This window comes from Solea senegalensis, linkage group LG12, assembly GCF_019176455.1.
Source record: "Solea senegalensis isolate Sse05_10M linkage group LG12, IFAPA_SoseM_1, whole genome shotgun sequence".
Classification (NCBI taxonomy): domain Eukaryota; kingdom Metazoa; phylum Chordata; class Actinopteri; order Pleuronectiformes; family Soleidae; genus Solea; species Solea senegalensis.
Window position 1 is genome coordinate 12964683 of NC_058032.1, and position 15108 is coordinate 12979790.

The window sequence follows — 15108 nt, forward strand, 5'->3', positions numbered from 1 at the left end:
CACAAACTCCACTGCAATTGCCATTCCAGGTAGACATTACTATCAGAGACACATATAGCACTTAACCCGCCCTGGTTTACCGAGGAGGAAGCCGAAAGGGAAGGAGGCGGCAGCTACATTTGCTGTAAAGAAAACCTGGGCCACCTGGATAGCTGAGACACCTGTTTGAGCTTCACTGGAGAATGTAGCTGCAGCCCCCTTAGTCAACACGCAGGAAACCGGCCACCATGGGAGAAGCTCAAAAGGTAAGTGCCCTGATCTTGAGCAGCAAGACTTTTGCGGGAACCAAATGTGAAGCTTTGGTATTCGTCTGATTCAAAAGAAGAGGTGGACTTCTAGGTGGTGTCAGTGACTCCTGTGGTGTGAACCATCAAGTATCAGGTGTGTCGTGTCTTTCACCTAATATCTTCATGTGGATTTAGCCGTGATGACTGGATTACCCACAAACCAAACCTTGACTGGCCTTTGACATACAGTTGATCACACTGTAGTGTCCATTGTCCTAAATTAATCATTTAAAGCTACAGTGTGCTTTTAGTCACTAATCTCTAGTTCTGCCCACTTCAGACTAATTACAAACAAACAGGACAACATTATATCCACCGAGCTCTGATTAACTTTCCTACATAAAGCAATCAAATTAATTAATACAGAATAAGGGTGGCTGTACTAAGTTCCAATAAACAGGCCTGCAGTGTGCATGTGGGTGGAGTAAGATGGTGCACTCATAATATGTGAAGTCAGCTATGCTGTAGTTGGAGCCAATCCCAGCCGACATAGGGCAAAAGGCACTCACTCATCTCATCATTCACTCACTCACTCACTCACTCATCATTCACATTCACAGTCACTGTTCAAGTATGTTTTTTGGTCTGTGGGAGGAAAGCCGGATTCAAACCGGTGACCTTCTTGCAGTGAGGTAACAACAGTGCTGCCCACTAGCCGCCTTGTGACCCGTGCTTCACGTGTTACCCTCCCCCACCCCCCCACCGTCCGTGCAGGGCTTACTCTCTGTCGTTGAGAAACTGAAGGGAACCACAGAGCGGGAGGTCAGGATAGTGCTCCTGGGGCTGGACAACGCTGGCAAGACCACCTTGCTCAAGAGCCTCGCCTCCGAGGATGTGAACACTATCACGCCAACACAGGTGAGGGGAAAGTCACGGGTTTGAGACTCGTGCTCTCACACTCACACATTGTGACCTTAAGGAAGGTCAGACATGATGTAAAATGACTGGAGTGAACACCTTAGTGAACATGTTTCTGTGGTTTTCAATGATCTTACATTAACGAGGTTCAGAAATATTCCCCTCTATGAGCCACAGTCGCATCATTCAATAGATATTTAGATATTTTTAGGTCGCTGTGACTCAGAGTATGAAAAGGCAGTGGGATTGTGTCTAATCTTGTGAGAGCGCCTCGATCAGAGCTCTCACTCACAGTGATGGACACTCTGTCAAATGAAAACGATTGGTTTTACAGTACAAATGCTTTGGCCACTAATCAGTAAAAAAATAATAATAATCATGGGAGGTCGGATCATCCTCTTATACTTGATTTTAAATCATTTGGATGTGTTTAACCTCTAATATGATTGTCTAACAGCTAACATAGAGCAGATAACTGGTCTTGGATGAGTGTGACAGTTCATCAGACATCATGCAGACGTGCAGTCCAGTCACCACTAAGCTAAATCAGACTTGACACAAAAATATACCTTGCACTTGATCCTTCCACTCTTATCCTCAGACTCACATGGCCGCAGGATAAAGTTGTTACACAACCTGAAACAACTGTAACAGAAAGGTACTGTGTTATGGAAAAACAGCCACAGATTAAGTCACTGAGACCATATGTTGCTCTGCTGGTGACATGCAGTGAGAATGAAATTAAGAGCAAGTGAACCGTGACTAATATATACACACCTGTGTGTTCTGCTCCGTTGCCTCTTGGTGAATTCCTGAATTGCAAAACTCTTGGCCGAGCCCCTCCAGGTGCATGTGCACTGGCACGCTGTGGAACTGAAGGCAGTGATGTGCAGCATTGTGACCGTGCAGCTTTGTGTTTACACTTCAGGGCTTCAACATCAAGAGTGTCGCCTCTCATGGCATGAAACTCAACGTGTGGGACATCGGAGGGCAGCGGAAGATCAGGCCTTTCTGGAAAAAGTACTTGGAAAACACAGACCTGTTGGTGAGTGTCGTTGATTCCAACGTAACTGATGCTCTCTTAGAGACCTGTCTGTTGTCGAACACGACTGGCACATGAATGCACAATTTGGGCAACTCTATTCTTCTCTTTTTAAATATTTAATTTCATCCTTTGAAAAAAAAATACTCCCAAGTGACTTCATATTCAAAGTATCATTGAATGAGATGTGTTTGAAAGGGTTTGACAACTGTATGTTTAAAAGTGCGAAGGAACAGCCTCAGCAAACCGATTTTCTTTTTTTTTTTGTTATAAATATGAGTTTAACTGTTTCCTTTTTCAGATTTATGTTATTGACAGTGCAGACAAGAAGAGGTTTGAAGAGACGGGACTGGTGAGCATTCTATCCACAGTCAAGAGACAGCGTGGTGTTAAAATAATAAGTTAAACCTCAACAGAAGAATGTGTACATTTGCAGGAGCTGTCTGAGCTCACTGATGAGGAGAACCTGAAGGGTGTTCCAGTGCTCGTCTTTGCCAACAAGCAGGATCTGGCCACAGCATCACCAGCCAGTGAGATCGCAGAGGGACTCAATCTACATACGTACCGGGACCGTGAGTGGCAGATTCAGGCCTGCTCAGCGGTGTCTGGGGAGGGAGTTCAGGTCAGACCTCGCTCGAATTGAAATGTTCTCCACCTTGGTACTCACTAATATTACATATTATTCATAAACTGAAGGTGATCATGAGCCTTATTTTATTTCACAGGATGGCATGAATTGGATTTGCAACAACATCGTAAACAAGAAGAAGTGAACCAGTGTCCACGCTGACCAGAGTCAGACTGAGAACCAGCAGCTCATCCTGCTCTTCTCATAGATCCCACTGTTTTTACAATTTGTGTCGTTTTTATGGACATTTTTGCAAATGTAGCTCGTTTTAATGTCATGTTTTAGCACCAGTAGGCGAATTAAGGGTTAATTATTGTCCCGCCCTTAAAAAATATGTTTGTGTTCCCCTTGTCCAGACGGTCTTTGTGTGGTGAGTCTGTGTGCTTTTGTAAAAAAACATCCATGTTTAGCCATGTAGAAGAGCTCGGGGTTTCGTCATTTTCATAATAGACAGCAGTCCAGTGTGAGTGTAAAGTATGTGTTTTGAGGTTTTTGTCATTAAAATGATCATTCATTAAAATAAGTTTCCTGTTTTTACACTTCTGTGGTTGACTACAAACGCGCGTGCGTGCGATGCACACATGCACAAGCAACAGGACCGGACACATTAAGGGTCAAGTAATAGTTGTTTCCTAGTGGAGTGTGTGAATGTTCCCTGAGAGACACAAGGAACAATAACAAGCTCATCCACTGCTGCTCAGCTGTCATTCAGCTTTACTTCCACACCACGATGACAAGGTACGACGTTGTACAGTGAGAGAGCAGAGCAAGAATGAGAGAGAAACGAGCGTTGGGCGCTATTGTGCAGTCACATGGCACGACAAAATATCAAGTCTGCAAACAGGGCAGGAAATGACAAGCTCAAATGCTAATGTCGCAAATGTTCGTTATAAGTTAATTCTGTCAATTTTCCACAGACGAACCATTACATATGACACTTCTCACGTCCAGCTGCTTCAAGCTGAAGTCTGTTCTGAGATCACATGATAAAATGTTCTTCAAATCTGTGATTTAGTAGGAAACTCACCTGGGCTTAAAGGCCTACACAGCTCTGTTGGCTTTTCTTCACGTGTTTGTGCTTTAGACTGACCTGCGTTATATGTGCCGCGTCCTCAACTCAGCCATTTTGACTGTCCTCAGCTGCAGCTGGATCTAATTGGTCTTTTGTGTCTATTGTCTGGAGCTGCCTGGAACTAACCATGTGAAAGCATTCAGCAATCATTCTCAGCTGCCAGACTTCCCTCCCTGCCTTCCTGTACATTCAAATTATAAATCAATTAATGTGCTTTTTACTTCCGTCTTATCAGTGCTTTTTTAGTGGGGGAGGATCGTTAGAACAAATAAATCATCTCCATGGTGACTTAAATTTGGATCATGTCCTGACACTTTTTTTTTGGTTAGGCGTGGACTGTAGAGGCAGCACAGCAGGGGTGTGGAACCAATTAGAACTTGTACTAAAGGATCATTATGGCTGTTTAAAAGGGAGGCAGGAGCTGGGCCGCTGATGAGATGGGTTTGTATTTCATTTACCAACAGGTGGCACCATTGGGAGCCTGATCGGAATCTGGTGCTGTGCAGAGGCTTTGTCTGTACTTGGTAATGATATGGCACACTGTAATCACATCCATTTTTCTTTGTTGTTTTTAAAGCTGAGGTGTAACAGCACTTAAATGTGATTTGATTTTCTTGATTGATTGATTGTGTCCCCATCATCTCTGATGCACTCGTGCACCTCTGTCTGCTTAAAATCTCCAGGCATCTCTATTTGCAATCTTTAAAAAATACATTCTTGAGGTGATGTGATGTCACTTTGATACAAGAGGCCCCTCAGCAATGTTGCCATGGCAACTCTCCCTGTTATTCGTGGTCCACAAACCTCTTTCATTCAGTCCAGCCCTCCCTCTCTGTTCCTCCATTTCTTTCATTTTCCCAAGCTCTGCTCATCAAAAGACACAACAAAAGCACATCCAAGGTAAGAACAAATGACAGAGACACAAAACACTGTGAGACTTTGATAAAGATAATTAACCACCTGCTTTTAAATACAGTGCAGTATTGTGTTTCTGATGGGAAATGATTGTACCACAATGTATTGTTTACATTGTTTGATTTTTTTTTATTATTATAATATATATCAGCTTTAATTTATCACTATGGCTTTGTTGCTACGTTATGACTGTGTTTATTTTGCGCATGCAGTAAACAAAACAAACTGTCTTTCACCTTAAGGCTGCAATAAACGATCCCAAGCCACAGAGGGCACTCATTGTCCAATCATGCCGGAAGTTGCCCACCTGGCCTCCATGAAGCCACATTTGCCCGCAGTGACTGTGCAAGCCAGTTTCACTGCTTCACCCTCAACTCTCAGTGTCCTGGCTACTACCACACTGCTCCCATGGGAGGAGCTGCACATGCAAGTGCACACCATCCTGATCATTGTGGTTTTCTGTGTGGTCTGCTTCCTGCTCCTGCTGGCCTTCGTGTATGCGTTCTGCTTCCATTGCTCCATCCGTTCGCACCCTAAAGACTCCCAAAGAGCCCGTGGAGGCAACCTAGAGCGTGAGGACGCCACCTATAAACGCAGCTCATCTGACAACCAGTCAGTAGGGAACACTGTCTGACTGGAACACTGAACCAGGATGATGACAGATGTATGATTCACATTGTTCTTGTTTTAAAGTGGGTGTGTGTTGTTTTGCTGAAAACTTATATTAGATATACTAGATATTGTTTAACTAATTAATTGATATTAATTTGATGTACAGTCGACTATTTGACGGATGTATACTTCTGCCGGATCACAGACTATCACAAACCTTAAATAAAGGAAAAGAAAACATCATTTTTTAGTTTAAGATGGACATATAAATGCATGTATATCAGGTGGCCAAGGTACAATAAAACATGTCTGTATATCCATGGGTAAATCTGTTTCATTACAAGCATTTAAATATATGCAAATGTGAGTATAAATGGCACTGAGGGAAGTGACAAGACAAGACGAAACAAAAACAAACGAAACCACAGGCCCCTCAGAATTCATCGCTCTTTATTTTCACTGAGCTGACAAGCGTTAATATTGTGCAGCGGCTGTGCATTTGACAAAGCTGATATAGAATAATGAATGCAGACATGCAAGTGGAAGGAGGGAGGTGGGAGAAGAAAAGGAGACAAGACTTTGAAGGATTTCTTTTCTCACGGGGTGAAACAAGATGTCAAATCTATGAGCCACTGCAGAGCGACTAGTGCAGGAAATTAAAAAAAAAAAAAGAACCATATGGCAGGGGACACTTTTTGGTACAAAGATCCACTACACAATGAGTACACAGCAAACATTTCTCAGAGTTGACTTTGTAGTGATAATTGCCATGAGGTATTCATTGGAGAAGTGTCTGCTCTCTCTTGGGACTGTTAAAGCTCTGAGGCAGCTGTTGAAAACAATCAGGTGTAAAATGAACACTAATGGCTCTGATTGGCATCTGTATTGTAAGAGCTTAACAAGCCCTGATGATTTTTGCTGTGCAGTATTAACGCCGCACACAGGCCACAAGAGATTTGAAGCACTGCAGTCTAGCGCGAGTACAAACAACATGCCATCAGAGATGATCAAGGCGTCATCACACAAACACAACAACAACAAAATCATACCCACACACACACACACACACAAAGAAAACAGCAAAACCTGCTTTTCTATCTGGCATTCGGCCTAACATTCAGTGCTTTGACTGAGTTGTTCAAAAAGCGTTTAAGCAACAGTAATATGTATTTCTGCTACAGCATTACCAAGCGCCTTATTGGGTGCCGTTGTCACGCTGAGGCTCAGGACACGGAGCACATGGCACTTTTGGAGCAGCGGGAGTCACAGGAGCTGTCAGGGGAATCCATGATGGAGTCTCTGCCGTCAAACTCGGGTGAGTCTAGTTCCAGGTGAGCGTCCTGGAGGCCGTCCTGCAAAGCATCCTTATAATGGGACTGCAGAGGGAGCAGTACAGGAAATCATCATCGAGAGCGTAAATGTGTCGTTGAACATGCAGCGATCTAGCAATACAGAAAAAAACTTACTTTATGAACAGACATCTCCTCCACGTGGCACTCGTCCATCGACTCCTCCAGGGAATGGCCTGAAATCTCCATCTTAATGCGATGAGAGCGAATAGATTTGACATCGTCCTCGTCCTCCACTGCCACCAGAGGAAAAACCTGGGGGGCACAGAAGACAGAGACATAAGGAATCAGACAATGGTGGCGGCAGTAAAGCAAATGTACCATTTAACCATGACTTTGCTGAATTTTTTTACCAGTCCCTGCTCATCCCCTGTAGCCTCAGGGCCCGCGATGTTGGCCTTGCTGATGGTCTGAGTCTCAAACTGAGGACATGCAGCCTGAGCATTGCCATCCTTGTCCCTCTTTCCTTTCAGCCAGTAGGTCTCAATTTCGACATTGCCCTAAATATGCAGTGAGCAGAAGAAGACAAAAATTAAAAAGTGTTTTGCCAAAAAGCCATGTAGCAGATTTTCAAGTATCAAAATTCTTGAAATGAAAACAAATCACTGCTGGTTTCACGAGACTGGAACCTGTAATGAGGAGCTGTAAAAGTCAGACGCACCGATAAACTAGATTGACAATTCAACAAGCAAGCTGCAACGTAACATGACATGACATGACAGGCTCTGCACACATGTGAATTGCTCCACTTAAGATAATTAAAGTTCAATTAAAGTAATAATTAAAGTAAAATGTTCATTTCTAATTAATTTGATTGTGTGTTCCTCACATGCTCTACGGAACAAAATGGTAATATGTTGTTATGAAAGCATGTAATGTGGTTGATAGTGTTGCTATAGTGACAGTTTAGACCCCTGACCTTGATGGTGATGATGCCTCTCCTTTCAAAAATGAAGTGGCTTCCTTTCAGGTGCTCATAGGTGGCGCTGCTGAGCTGAATGTGCATCTCCTAATTGAGGGAAAAGATTAACGGGGTCACAACAAACACTCAGACAACACGTGCATCACTTCAAGTCATGATATGTAGACAGACACGAGGGCTGCTTTTGTCCCAACTCAAAAAGCAGCCCCCTTGTGATTCTAGGAGTGTCGTGATTTAAATCCCCAGCTTTCAACTCCACATGCTTCATAATAAACTGACGAGGCAACTTATCGCTATTCTGGGGTGAAAACTAAAGAGAATCACGATTTATTGAGTTATAAAAATGTCTTCTCAACCCTAACAGACAGTCTGACTCGTGTGTCATCATTGTGTCATCACTTCTATCTACCTTGCCATTGCTCTCCATGGCAGACGCCGTGTGGACCGTATCGCCGTGCAGACCGTAACGTGGCATCTTGTGTCCGACCACACCTGCCACTACCATGCCGGAGTGGATCCCTTCAACCAGAACAGCGGGTTAGTTCACTCAGTGTCTTCGGTCAGACACCAAACAAAAACACACACGTTCACACACATCCTACCCACCAACACGAATTTGTATGTTGTTGCCATTGGAGGGATCTTTTAGGTGATCGATGGATCGCACCATGTCCAGGGCCATGTCACAAATGTTATGAGCGTGGTACTTGGTCTTCTCCGGAGCACCAGCAACCACCATGTAGGCGTCGCCAATGGTCTCAACCTGAAGAGGAGCACAACAGCAGCTCTTACACACAACACTTAGTTCACGTGTCAACTGTGTTACGCAGTGGGAGAAAAAAAAACACAAACACACCTTGAAGACACGGTGTTTCTCGCTGAGTGTGTCAAACAGTGTGTACATGGTGTTGAGCATGGAGACCACCTGCATTGGAGTGATGTGGCTGCAGATGCGAGTAAACCCCACAACGTCACTGAAGAGAATGGTCACATCTGGAAACACCTGGGTGAGAGAAGTGGTCAGAGAGGTGATTTGGGAGGCAGGGTGAGAGGGGAGGTGACATGCATGGTCCATTTTTGATGTTTAGACACTGAACCACCAGGAAGCCTCTCTCTCTCTCTCTCTCTTCATTTAAGTAGACTAGATTCAAGAAGTTCTTCACAGAAAACAAGAATAATTCACGGTAAACTATGGCATTCAGGTGCTAAATGCGGCCCTGACCTCGCAGGTGTTTACAGCAGGCTCTCCTTTGCGCAGCCGTTTAGCCACTGGTTTAGGAATCATCCTGTACAGAAGGTCGTCAGTCTTCTTCATCTCATAGTCCAACATCTTCATGCTCTCCTCCAGCTTACTGGACTTCTTTTGCTCCTGCACTCAAAATGAAGAAGAGGAGACAAACAAATGGGAGTCTCTGTTATTCATCTCAGGTTAGTGAGTGGACGGTGATGGCAACTTTGTATGACACAGAGTGAAAACTGCACGGATCACGTGTGTAAATCCCAGCAGCGCTTTGGCTCAGTGAACCTGTATGAGGGCTCTCTTCAGCTCCTCTGACTGCTGAGTGCCTGCCAAGACCAGGTCTCTGCTGGAGTCGTGCATGCTGAGGTCATTGATGTACAGGCCAGTCTTAAACATGGCACTCAGACTCTCCATCCTACACACATTTACGGAGAAAAAAAGAAATCAAGAAAATGTGCAGTTATATAACGAATGACAAAATAATAAAATATGAGAGGCACAATATGACAGTCCCTATAGTGTAGATGATTAAAGTTTTGTCAATACAGGCACACAGGGATTTCTTAAAAAAATGTTTTGAGAAGAGGAGGGAAATGTTTTGGTAATGTACTCTGTGGAAAACACTCAGTTGCAAATGGGTTCCCATTACGCTCACAAGAGCTGCACTGTCTGATTACAGGCTAATTAGCAGCTCATTTCATGCATGGTAAGTGCTCCTAGAATGGGCCCCTGATTTGATTCACTGCCCAGGCTTTTATTTCCAGCCTCGTAATTCCGTTTAGCTCTCACAGCTTTTTAGACTGTTTTACTTTTTAAATGCAGCGTTTTAATAAAGATGTGTGTGTGCGTGTGTGTGTGTGTGTGTGTGTGTGTGTGTGTGTGTGTGCGTGTGTGTGCGTGTGTGTGGGCCTTACACAGGAGTTCCCAGGAAGATGATGGACTCCCACTCTGGCATGTATCTCATTTGTCCTTTGAGTCTCAGGCAGCGGCTCCCATCACCCCAGCTCTCCATCGCATTAGCGCTGTTGCCATCTAAGAGAGAAGCAACACATTGAAATACCACACAGACAAATGTGTGCCATGTTAAACTGCAGCACTAAATAACAACCGTGTTAATGGTTTCGCCCTTGTGACTGTGGCAGTGTAAATTGAAAGTTCAGCATTTTGGAAAATGTGCTCATTTGCTTTCTTGCCAATGGACAAGAAGATCAATACCACTTTCATATGTAGTCTGATACAGCAGCCAATTAGTGTATCTTCACATGGAAACAGCTTGTACTGGACTACGTCTTGGATGGGAGCAATTACTTCCTAAAGCCTCTGCTGTCAGCCAAGAACTTTTACAAAGTCACTGCATCCAAACTATACTTTATCCATCCATTTTCTACCGCTTCATCCTCCACATAAGGGTCCCAGGGGTGCTGGTGCCAATCCCAGCTGGCATAGGGTGAAAGACGGGGTACACCCTGGTCGCCAGTCCATCACAGGGCCACATGGAGACAAAGAACCCTCTCACACTCACACCTAAGGTCAATTTGTCTAATCATCAAATCTGCATGATTTTGGACTGGGGGAGGAAACCGCAAAACTCCAAAAGCCCTTGTTTTCCGACTGAGTCACAAACCTGGGTCTTCTTACTGCAGAGGCAAGAGCGGTAACCACTACACCAACCATGTGACCCCATATTAAACCATATATACTTTAAATTTCTCTTCAGTTGTTACAAAAGGCAAATAACTGGTACATTTAAGAGGTAGTGGTGGATTGTTTTGTTATATTTGGTCAGAGTCAGACCAAATTTCTTTCACTTAGTTTAGTCTGTGATGCTAAAGCTAAAGCTATGGCGGCTAACAGTCTTTGCATCAGTTCTATTTGGGGTCTGAATGCCCTCCAGAAAAGAGAAACACTTTAGAAGTCATAACCTTTGTAATCATCTCCAATGATGGACTGGAAAGCCATGAGCTCCACGTCCACGTCAGCAGAGCGATTGGCATTTTCATAGTCAGAATCTGTGGGAAAGACAGAGTGAGGGTAATCAGAGTCATAAATATTCATATTATCCACACCCTCTATCAATGTTAAACAGGGCTACGATCATTCCACTAAATAAAGGTTGAACCAAGGCATCAAACAATTAAAAGCAAGTCTCCTAGAAGCTGTAGATTTTACAGCACACCTGCTCTTTATAATGAGTGAAATTCTTTTGTGTTTGAGTGCAGTGAAATGAATCTGACCTCAAACCTGTGAGTCATCTCCCAGCAGACTTTGCAAATCAGGGGTGGGACAAAATATCCATTTGGTGATATATCGTCTACCTTCCTCATGCAATAATCGATGTTTTAATTAATAAATGTAGGCACTCTAAAGTAAACAGTTCCTACTTAATGTCTCCTATAATAATGGTGGAGAAAGCTACATTAAGAGATGTCCCATTGACTTTCAGTACAAAGACTTTCTGCATTTTTAACTTTTCACGGGGGTTTTGTTGTCTTCAGTGAGACAGACATTGTGACGTATCGCTGTATATGATTATCACAGAATCCTTGTCTCGTGATATTATTGGTATCCCGGCAGACCATGTATCTGTGTATATCGTATATTGTATACCAACGTTCACTCTTACTCTGAACTCGGTTGTGAAGGTTCCTCTCTCTTTTCACAGGCTCCTTGGACATGATCTCAAACAGGTTGTTGGGGTGGGAAATGATCTGTGAGCAGGTTAGAAAGTCAGCATTCTCATAACTCATCGCCAGCCTGGCTAAAGCTTACTGCTTTCTACAGAATGCTGTATTTCAAATTCAGAACAGGCTGAGAGAACTCAAAGTGTCTGAAATGTGGACCGTCTCACCATGTTCCAGGTGAACTCCACTAGGGGGCGAGCCAGCAAGAAGGCGTCATTGATCTTCTTCCCATCCAGATCAGGGAAGACTGTAGCTAAGCCTGAGCCCACATTATGCACCACCATGTCCTAAAGAATCAAAGAATCACTGGCTGTTCATTCACACTCAATTTGATTCATGCACTGCCCTGCTAAGGATGGTTATTGAGCGGAATTACCTGTCTGAAGACAATATTGAAGGGGAAAACCTCAAAGAAGAAATCTGAGGTAATGGGCAAGATCTCCTGCTCTTCCTCATCCTCCTTCATGATGTAGCGGTAGGCTGAGTTGTCAAAGTTCAGCCTGTATGGACAAACAGATCAATATGTTTTAGCTAAGGAGGTTTTTTTTTATTTCAATGGTGACTACACAACCACATGAACAACAACAACAAATAACATCAGAAAATGTCAGGAAAGGAATTTAGATGAAGAACATAGCACATAGTGGAATGATGTTACTGATGAATCACTGCATAAATAGCATTTTACTGTTGTGTTTAGCGGAGGTGTAGCTATATTTAACTATGTGAGCAAGTTTGGTCTTGTAGTTCCCAAGATATAAGGCCTCCCTCCCTTCACATGGTCACAACGTGCTGCAAATGTGAGCTGACATGACTGTCAGAAGGAAGGAAATGAAGACGAACAAGTCGAAATGTTTGTTCCAATAGTAACTATCTAAACTAAGCCACATGAAACATTAAATATTACATTTTAATAAAGATGTGTGTGTGAGCACCTGTTCAGGTCCTTCATCTGGCATAAACACAGCAGTCCTCATGGGGACAGAACCTCATTTCTGGAGAACTGGTTAAGTGGGGATTGGTCTGCTATTGTGTGTGTGTGTGTGTGTGTTTGTACCTCATGGTGACATGGGAGTAGTCTCCGACCATCTGCTCAGACAGCACCTCCACATGAATGTCAGTGTCGTAGAACTGTTTACCCATCTGCCTCAGCTGACCCATGGCGTAGTGCAGGTAGCCTTTACGCTTACTCCTGCAGGTCACACAAAAAGAAAATGCTATCATTTCTGGAAAGATGAAAGGCCACAACTTGTGTCTTCTCTTTCCGTAATGTAACGTCTGATAGAGTTTCCTTCTGCCCCCTCTTGCCCCTTCTCCTCATAATCCCACACCTGTAGTGGAGGGTGACTCCAGTGGCTGACTCCTCCTGGCAGAAGAAGGTTGGAGGCTGCACCTTGGGGTAACTGAAGCGCAGGTATTCATGGAGGTTGTCAAGGCCGTTGACAAAGTCACGTACATGACGACCCAACACCTGAAAGCACAAGACAAAAGGTGACCATGTATAGCAGACTTCTATTTTATAGATTATTTATGAGATCTATCACTTAAGCTGCAATAAAAGTAAAACGTTAAGTTATTTTTACTGCTATTCTTTTTACATCTTTTTACAAATGGCATCTAGTAACCACATTTATCAGTTCTGCCTTCAAACTGTTTTGAAATCATACCAATAATTATATAGATTTCAAACAAAAGAGTCTGTTTTACAATATAAAAAGCAAACGTATTAAGCTATAAAACATTTCAGAATATCAGGGTACATATTACTGTCATTTTAGTTTTAATAAAGACTTCACAAACATTATGTACCAGAGGAATACAAAGGTCTGAGATTTTCTTACCTTCAGGATTCTATCGTAGCCGTACTTTCCTACAAATCCCAGGAAGTAGACGCCCCAGGAGTTCATCAGCTCATTGTAAGGTGTGCCTGTCACTCCACTGGCTGCCTTTGCAATACGGGGAATTACACTCTCACTGTACACCTGCAGGTACATGCATATAAACACAAATAAACAACACACAAAAACAGATGCTTTTACATGAAGACAATGAAGCTCTAAAATAACCTGTGAAGTTGACTTTGATACTCACAGTCAGTACAGACTATTATTATTCTATCCATACAAACACTACTGTATCTTATTATTATTCATTGTACCTGGTGGGTGACAAAGGAGTGTAACCTGACATCCGCTCTCTCTCTGACCAGCTTCCACACATCGTCTCCGTATGACTCCTTGATGAAGTCGTGAAGACTCTCACACAGCAGCCCGTACATTACGTCTCAGTGGATTGAAGCTCAAATTGAGCGCAGTCCAGACAGCTCCCCGACTGATTGACTTCCAGCAAATCCTCACAAAGGCACCTGCGAGCAAATGAGAAAAGTTCACGCTGATGACCTTTTCTGTGCTTCAAGGTGAATTTTAATGCAGTCTTAAGCTTTTTAAAAAAAAAAAAAAAAGAAGTGTTGTATTGTATGTTGCTGCCTCTGCTGATCCCAGTGCTACCTGTGAAGTTTTGCACTTCCTCAGATTAGCCAGGTTTCATCTGAAGGCCAACTGAGCAAACGGTTTTAAAGGTGCCCTAATTACACAAACCCTTGTCTTTGGAGGAGGCTCTATTGTTCCTGTGTCAGCTGTCAGTGCCTGGTGGCTGTGCCCCTCTCTCCATGTGACACAAACACACTGTGGAAGCCACCTCTCAGACACAGATGACTCCAGTCACCAGAATTTGTCCTCTATGTGAAAAAGACACTGCATCACTGGAATTAGACGCTTGTCATATTAGATCAATTTGTAATGAATTGCTGTGTGAAGAAGGTGGAAGACAATTAAAAATGTTCTTTGTGCTGCCAACCCAGCCGGATTTCCCTTTACAGAGCAAAATGTATTTTGTGGCTAAACAAGCAACCTTAATGTGGAGCAACTATTCAACTTCCACTGAGCGTCTGCAGATGGTTTTCTATGACTCGGGATGACTCTCCTCATATTGTGTCAGAGATAGTGATACTCTGGGCAGGGCAGGTGCAAAATCGATATCCAATCTCAGCAGGGATAAAGAAAATGTCCCCCCCCCCCGGCTTCTGCTGAGTTCAATGAATCAATTTGTGGGGGAAAGCTTGCTTGATAAAGACTAACATGAGTTCCAAAAGGGCAACTACATACGATTAAAGGGCATCTCCTCTGGTGTAACACAATGAGAGTTTGCAGAGGAAGTCACAACTATACCATTTTTGTGCAGTTGGTCCTAAAAGAAACCACAACGGCACAAAAAAACAAAACACCGAACAGTGATAACAATCTTTTACCGTATAATAAATAATGACGGGACCCAAAACAGGGAAACTCTGATCTCAGCAACCTCATCAATTTTACAGCTTCTCCCATAAAACTGCCTGTATGCGGGAAACACACCATGGGCGTGTTTGTGTGCAGCTAATATATAGCCCTGTGGTTACAAATGGTTTTACTGAGGGGAGAAAAAGAAAGGGAAAAAAATAGAA

General features: G+C 43.3%; 2 protein-coding genes across 4 annotated transcripts; one reads left to right on the forward strand and one right to left on the reverse strand.

Moving 5' to 3' along the window:
- The first annotated feature begins 12 nt into the window (after nucleotides 1–12).
- Nucleotides 13–3335, forward strand: arl3l1 (ADP ribosylation factor like GTPase 3, like 1). Its single transcript, XM_044039533.1, has 6 exons — nucleotides 13–245; nucleotides 1002–1145; nucleotides 2074–2190; nucleotides 2489–2539; nucleotides 2624–2809; nucleotides 2913–3335. The coding sequence occupies exons 1-6, from the start codon at nucleotides 228–230 to the stop codon at nucleotides 2958–2960; spliced, it is 564 nt and encodes a 187-aa protein (XP_043895468.1). The 5' UTR covers nucleotides 13–227; the 3' UTR covers nucleotides 2961–3335.
- Nucleotides 3336–5847: 2512 nt separating this feature from the next.
- LOC122778187 (soluble guanylate cyclase 88E-like) lies at nucleotides 5848–14334 on the reverse strand. 3 transcript variants are annotated; one of them, XM_044039821.1, is made up of 19 exons: nucleotides 14204–14334; nucleotides 13765–13971; nucleotides 13448–13588; nucleotides 12938–13077; nucleotides 12664–12798; nucleotides 11983–12106; nucleotides 11774–11893; nucleotides 11549–11633; nucleotides 10848–10934; nucleotides 9840–9957; nucleotides 9211–9340; nucleotides 8908–9054; nucleotides 8542–8688; nucleotides 8292–8448; nucleotides 8095–8204; nucleotides 7683–7772; nucleotides 7117–7263; nucleotides 6881–7018; nucleotides 5848–6790 (listed from the first exon to the last, which is right to left on the reverse strand). In XM_044039821.1, exons 2-19 carry the CDS (start codon nucleotides 13882–13884, stop codon nucleotides 6638–6640), a joined length of 2289 nt encoding a protein of 762 aa, XP_043895756.1. In that variant the 5' UTR covers nucleotides 13885–13971; nucleotides 14204–14334; the 3' UTR covers nucleotides 5848–6637. The 3 variants fall into 3 exon arrangements, with proteins under 3 accessions (XP_043895756.1, XP_043895754.1, XP_043895755.1); XM_044039819.1 differs by lacking the exon at nucleotides 14204–14334 and adding an exon at nucleotides 14114–14180; XM_044039820.1 differs by lacking the exon at nucleotides 14204–14334 and having other exon boundaries at nucleotides 13765–14049.
- Between the last annotated feature and the right edge of the window lie 774 nt (nucleotides 14335–15108).

Coding starts and splice junctions, on each gene's coding strand:
- arl3l1 (XM_044039533.1), top strand. Junction 2,191..2,488: donor TGGAAAACACAGACCTGTTG/GTGAGTGTCGTT, acceptor TTCCTTTTTCAG/ATTTATGTTATTGACAGTGC. Junction 2,810..2,912: donor TGTCTGGGGAGGGAGTTCAG/GTCAGACCTCGC, acceptor TTTATTTCACAG/GATGGCATGAATTGGATTTG.
- LOC122778187 (XM_044039821.1), bottom strand. CDS start 13,884: ATGTACGGGCTGCTGTGTGAGAGTCTTCACGACTTCATCAAGGAGTCA. Junction 13,078..13,447: donor GCTACGATAGAATCCTGAAG/GTAAGAAAATCT, acceptor TTGTGCTTTCAG/GTGTTGGGTCGTCATGTACG. Junction 11,894..11,982: donor TCAATATTGTCTTCAGACAG/GTAATTCCGCTC, acceptor TTGATTCTTTAG/GACATGGTGGTGCATAATGT.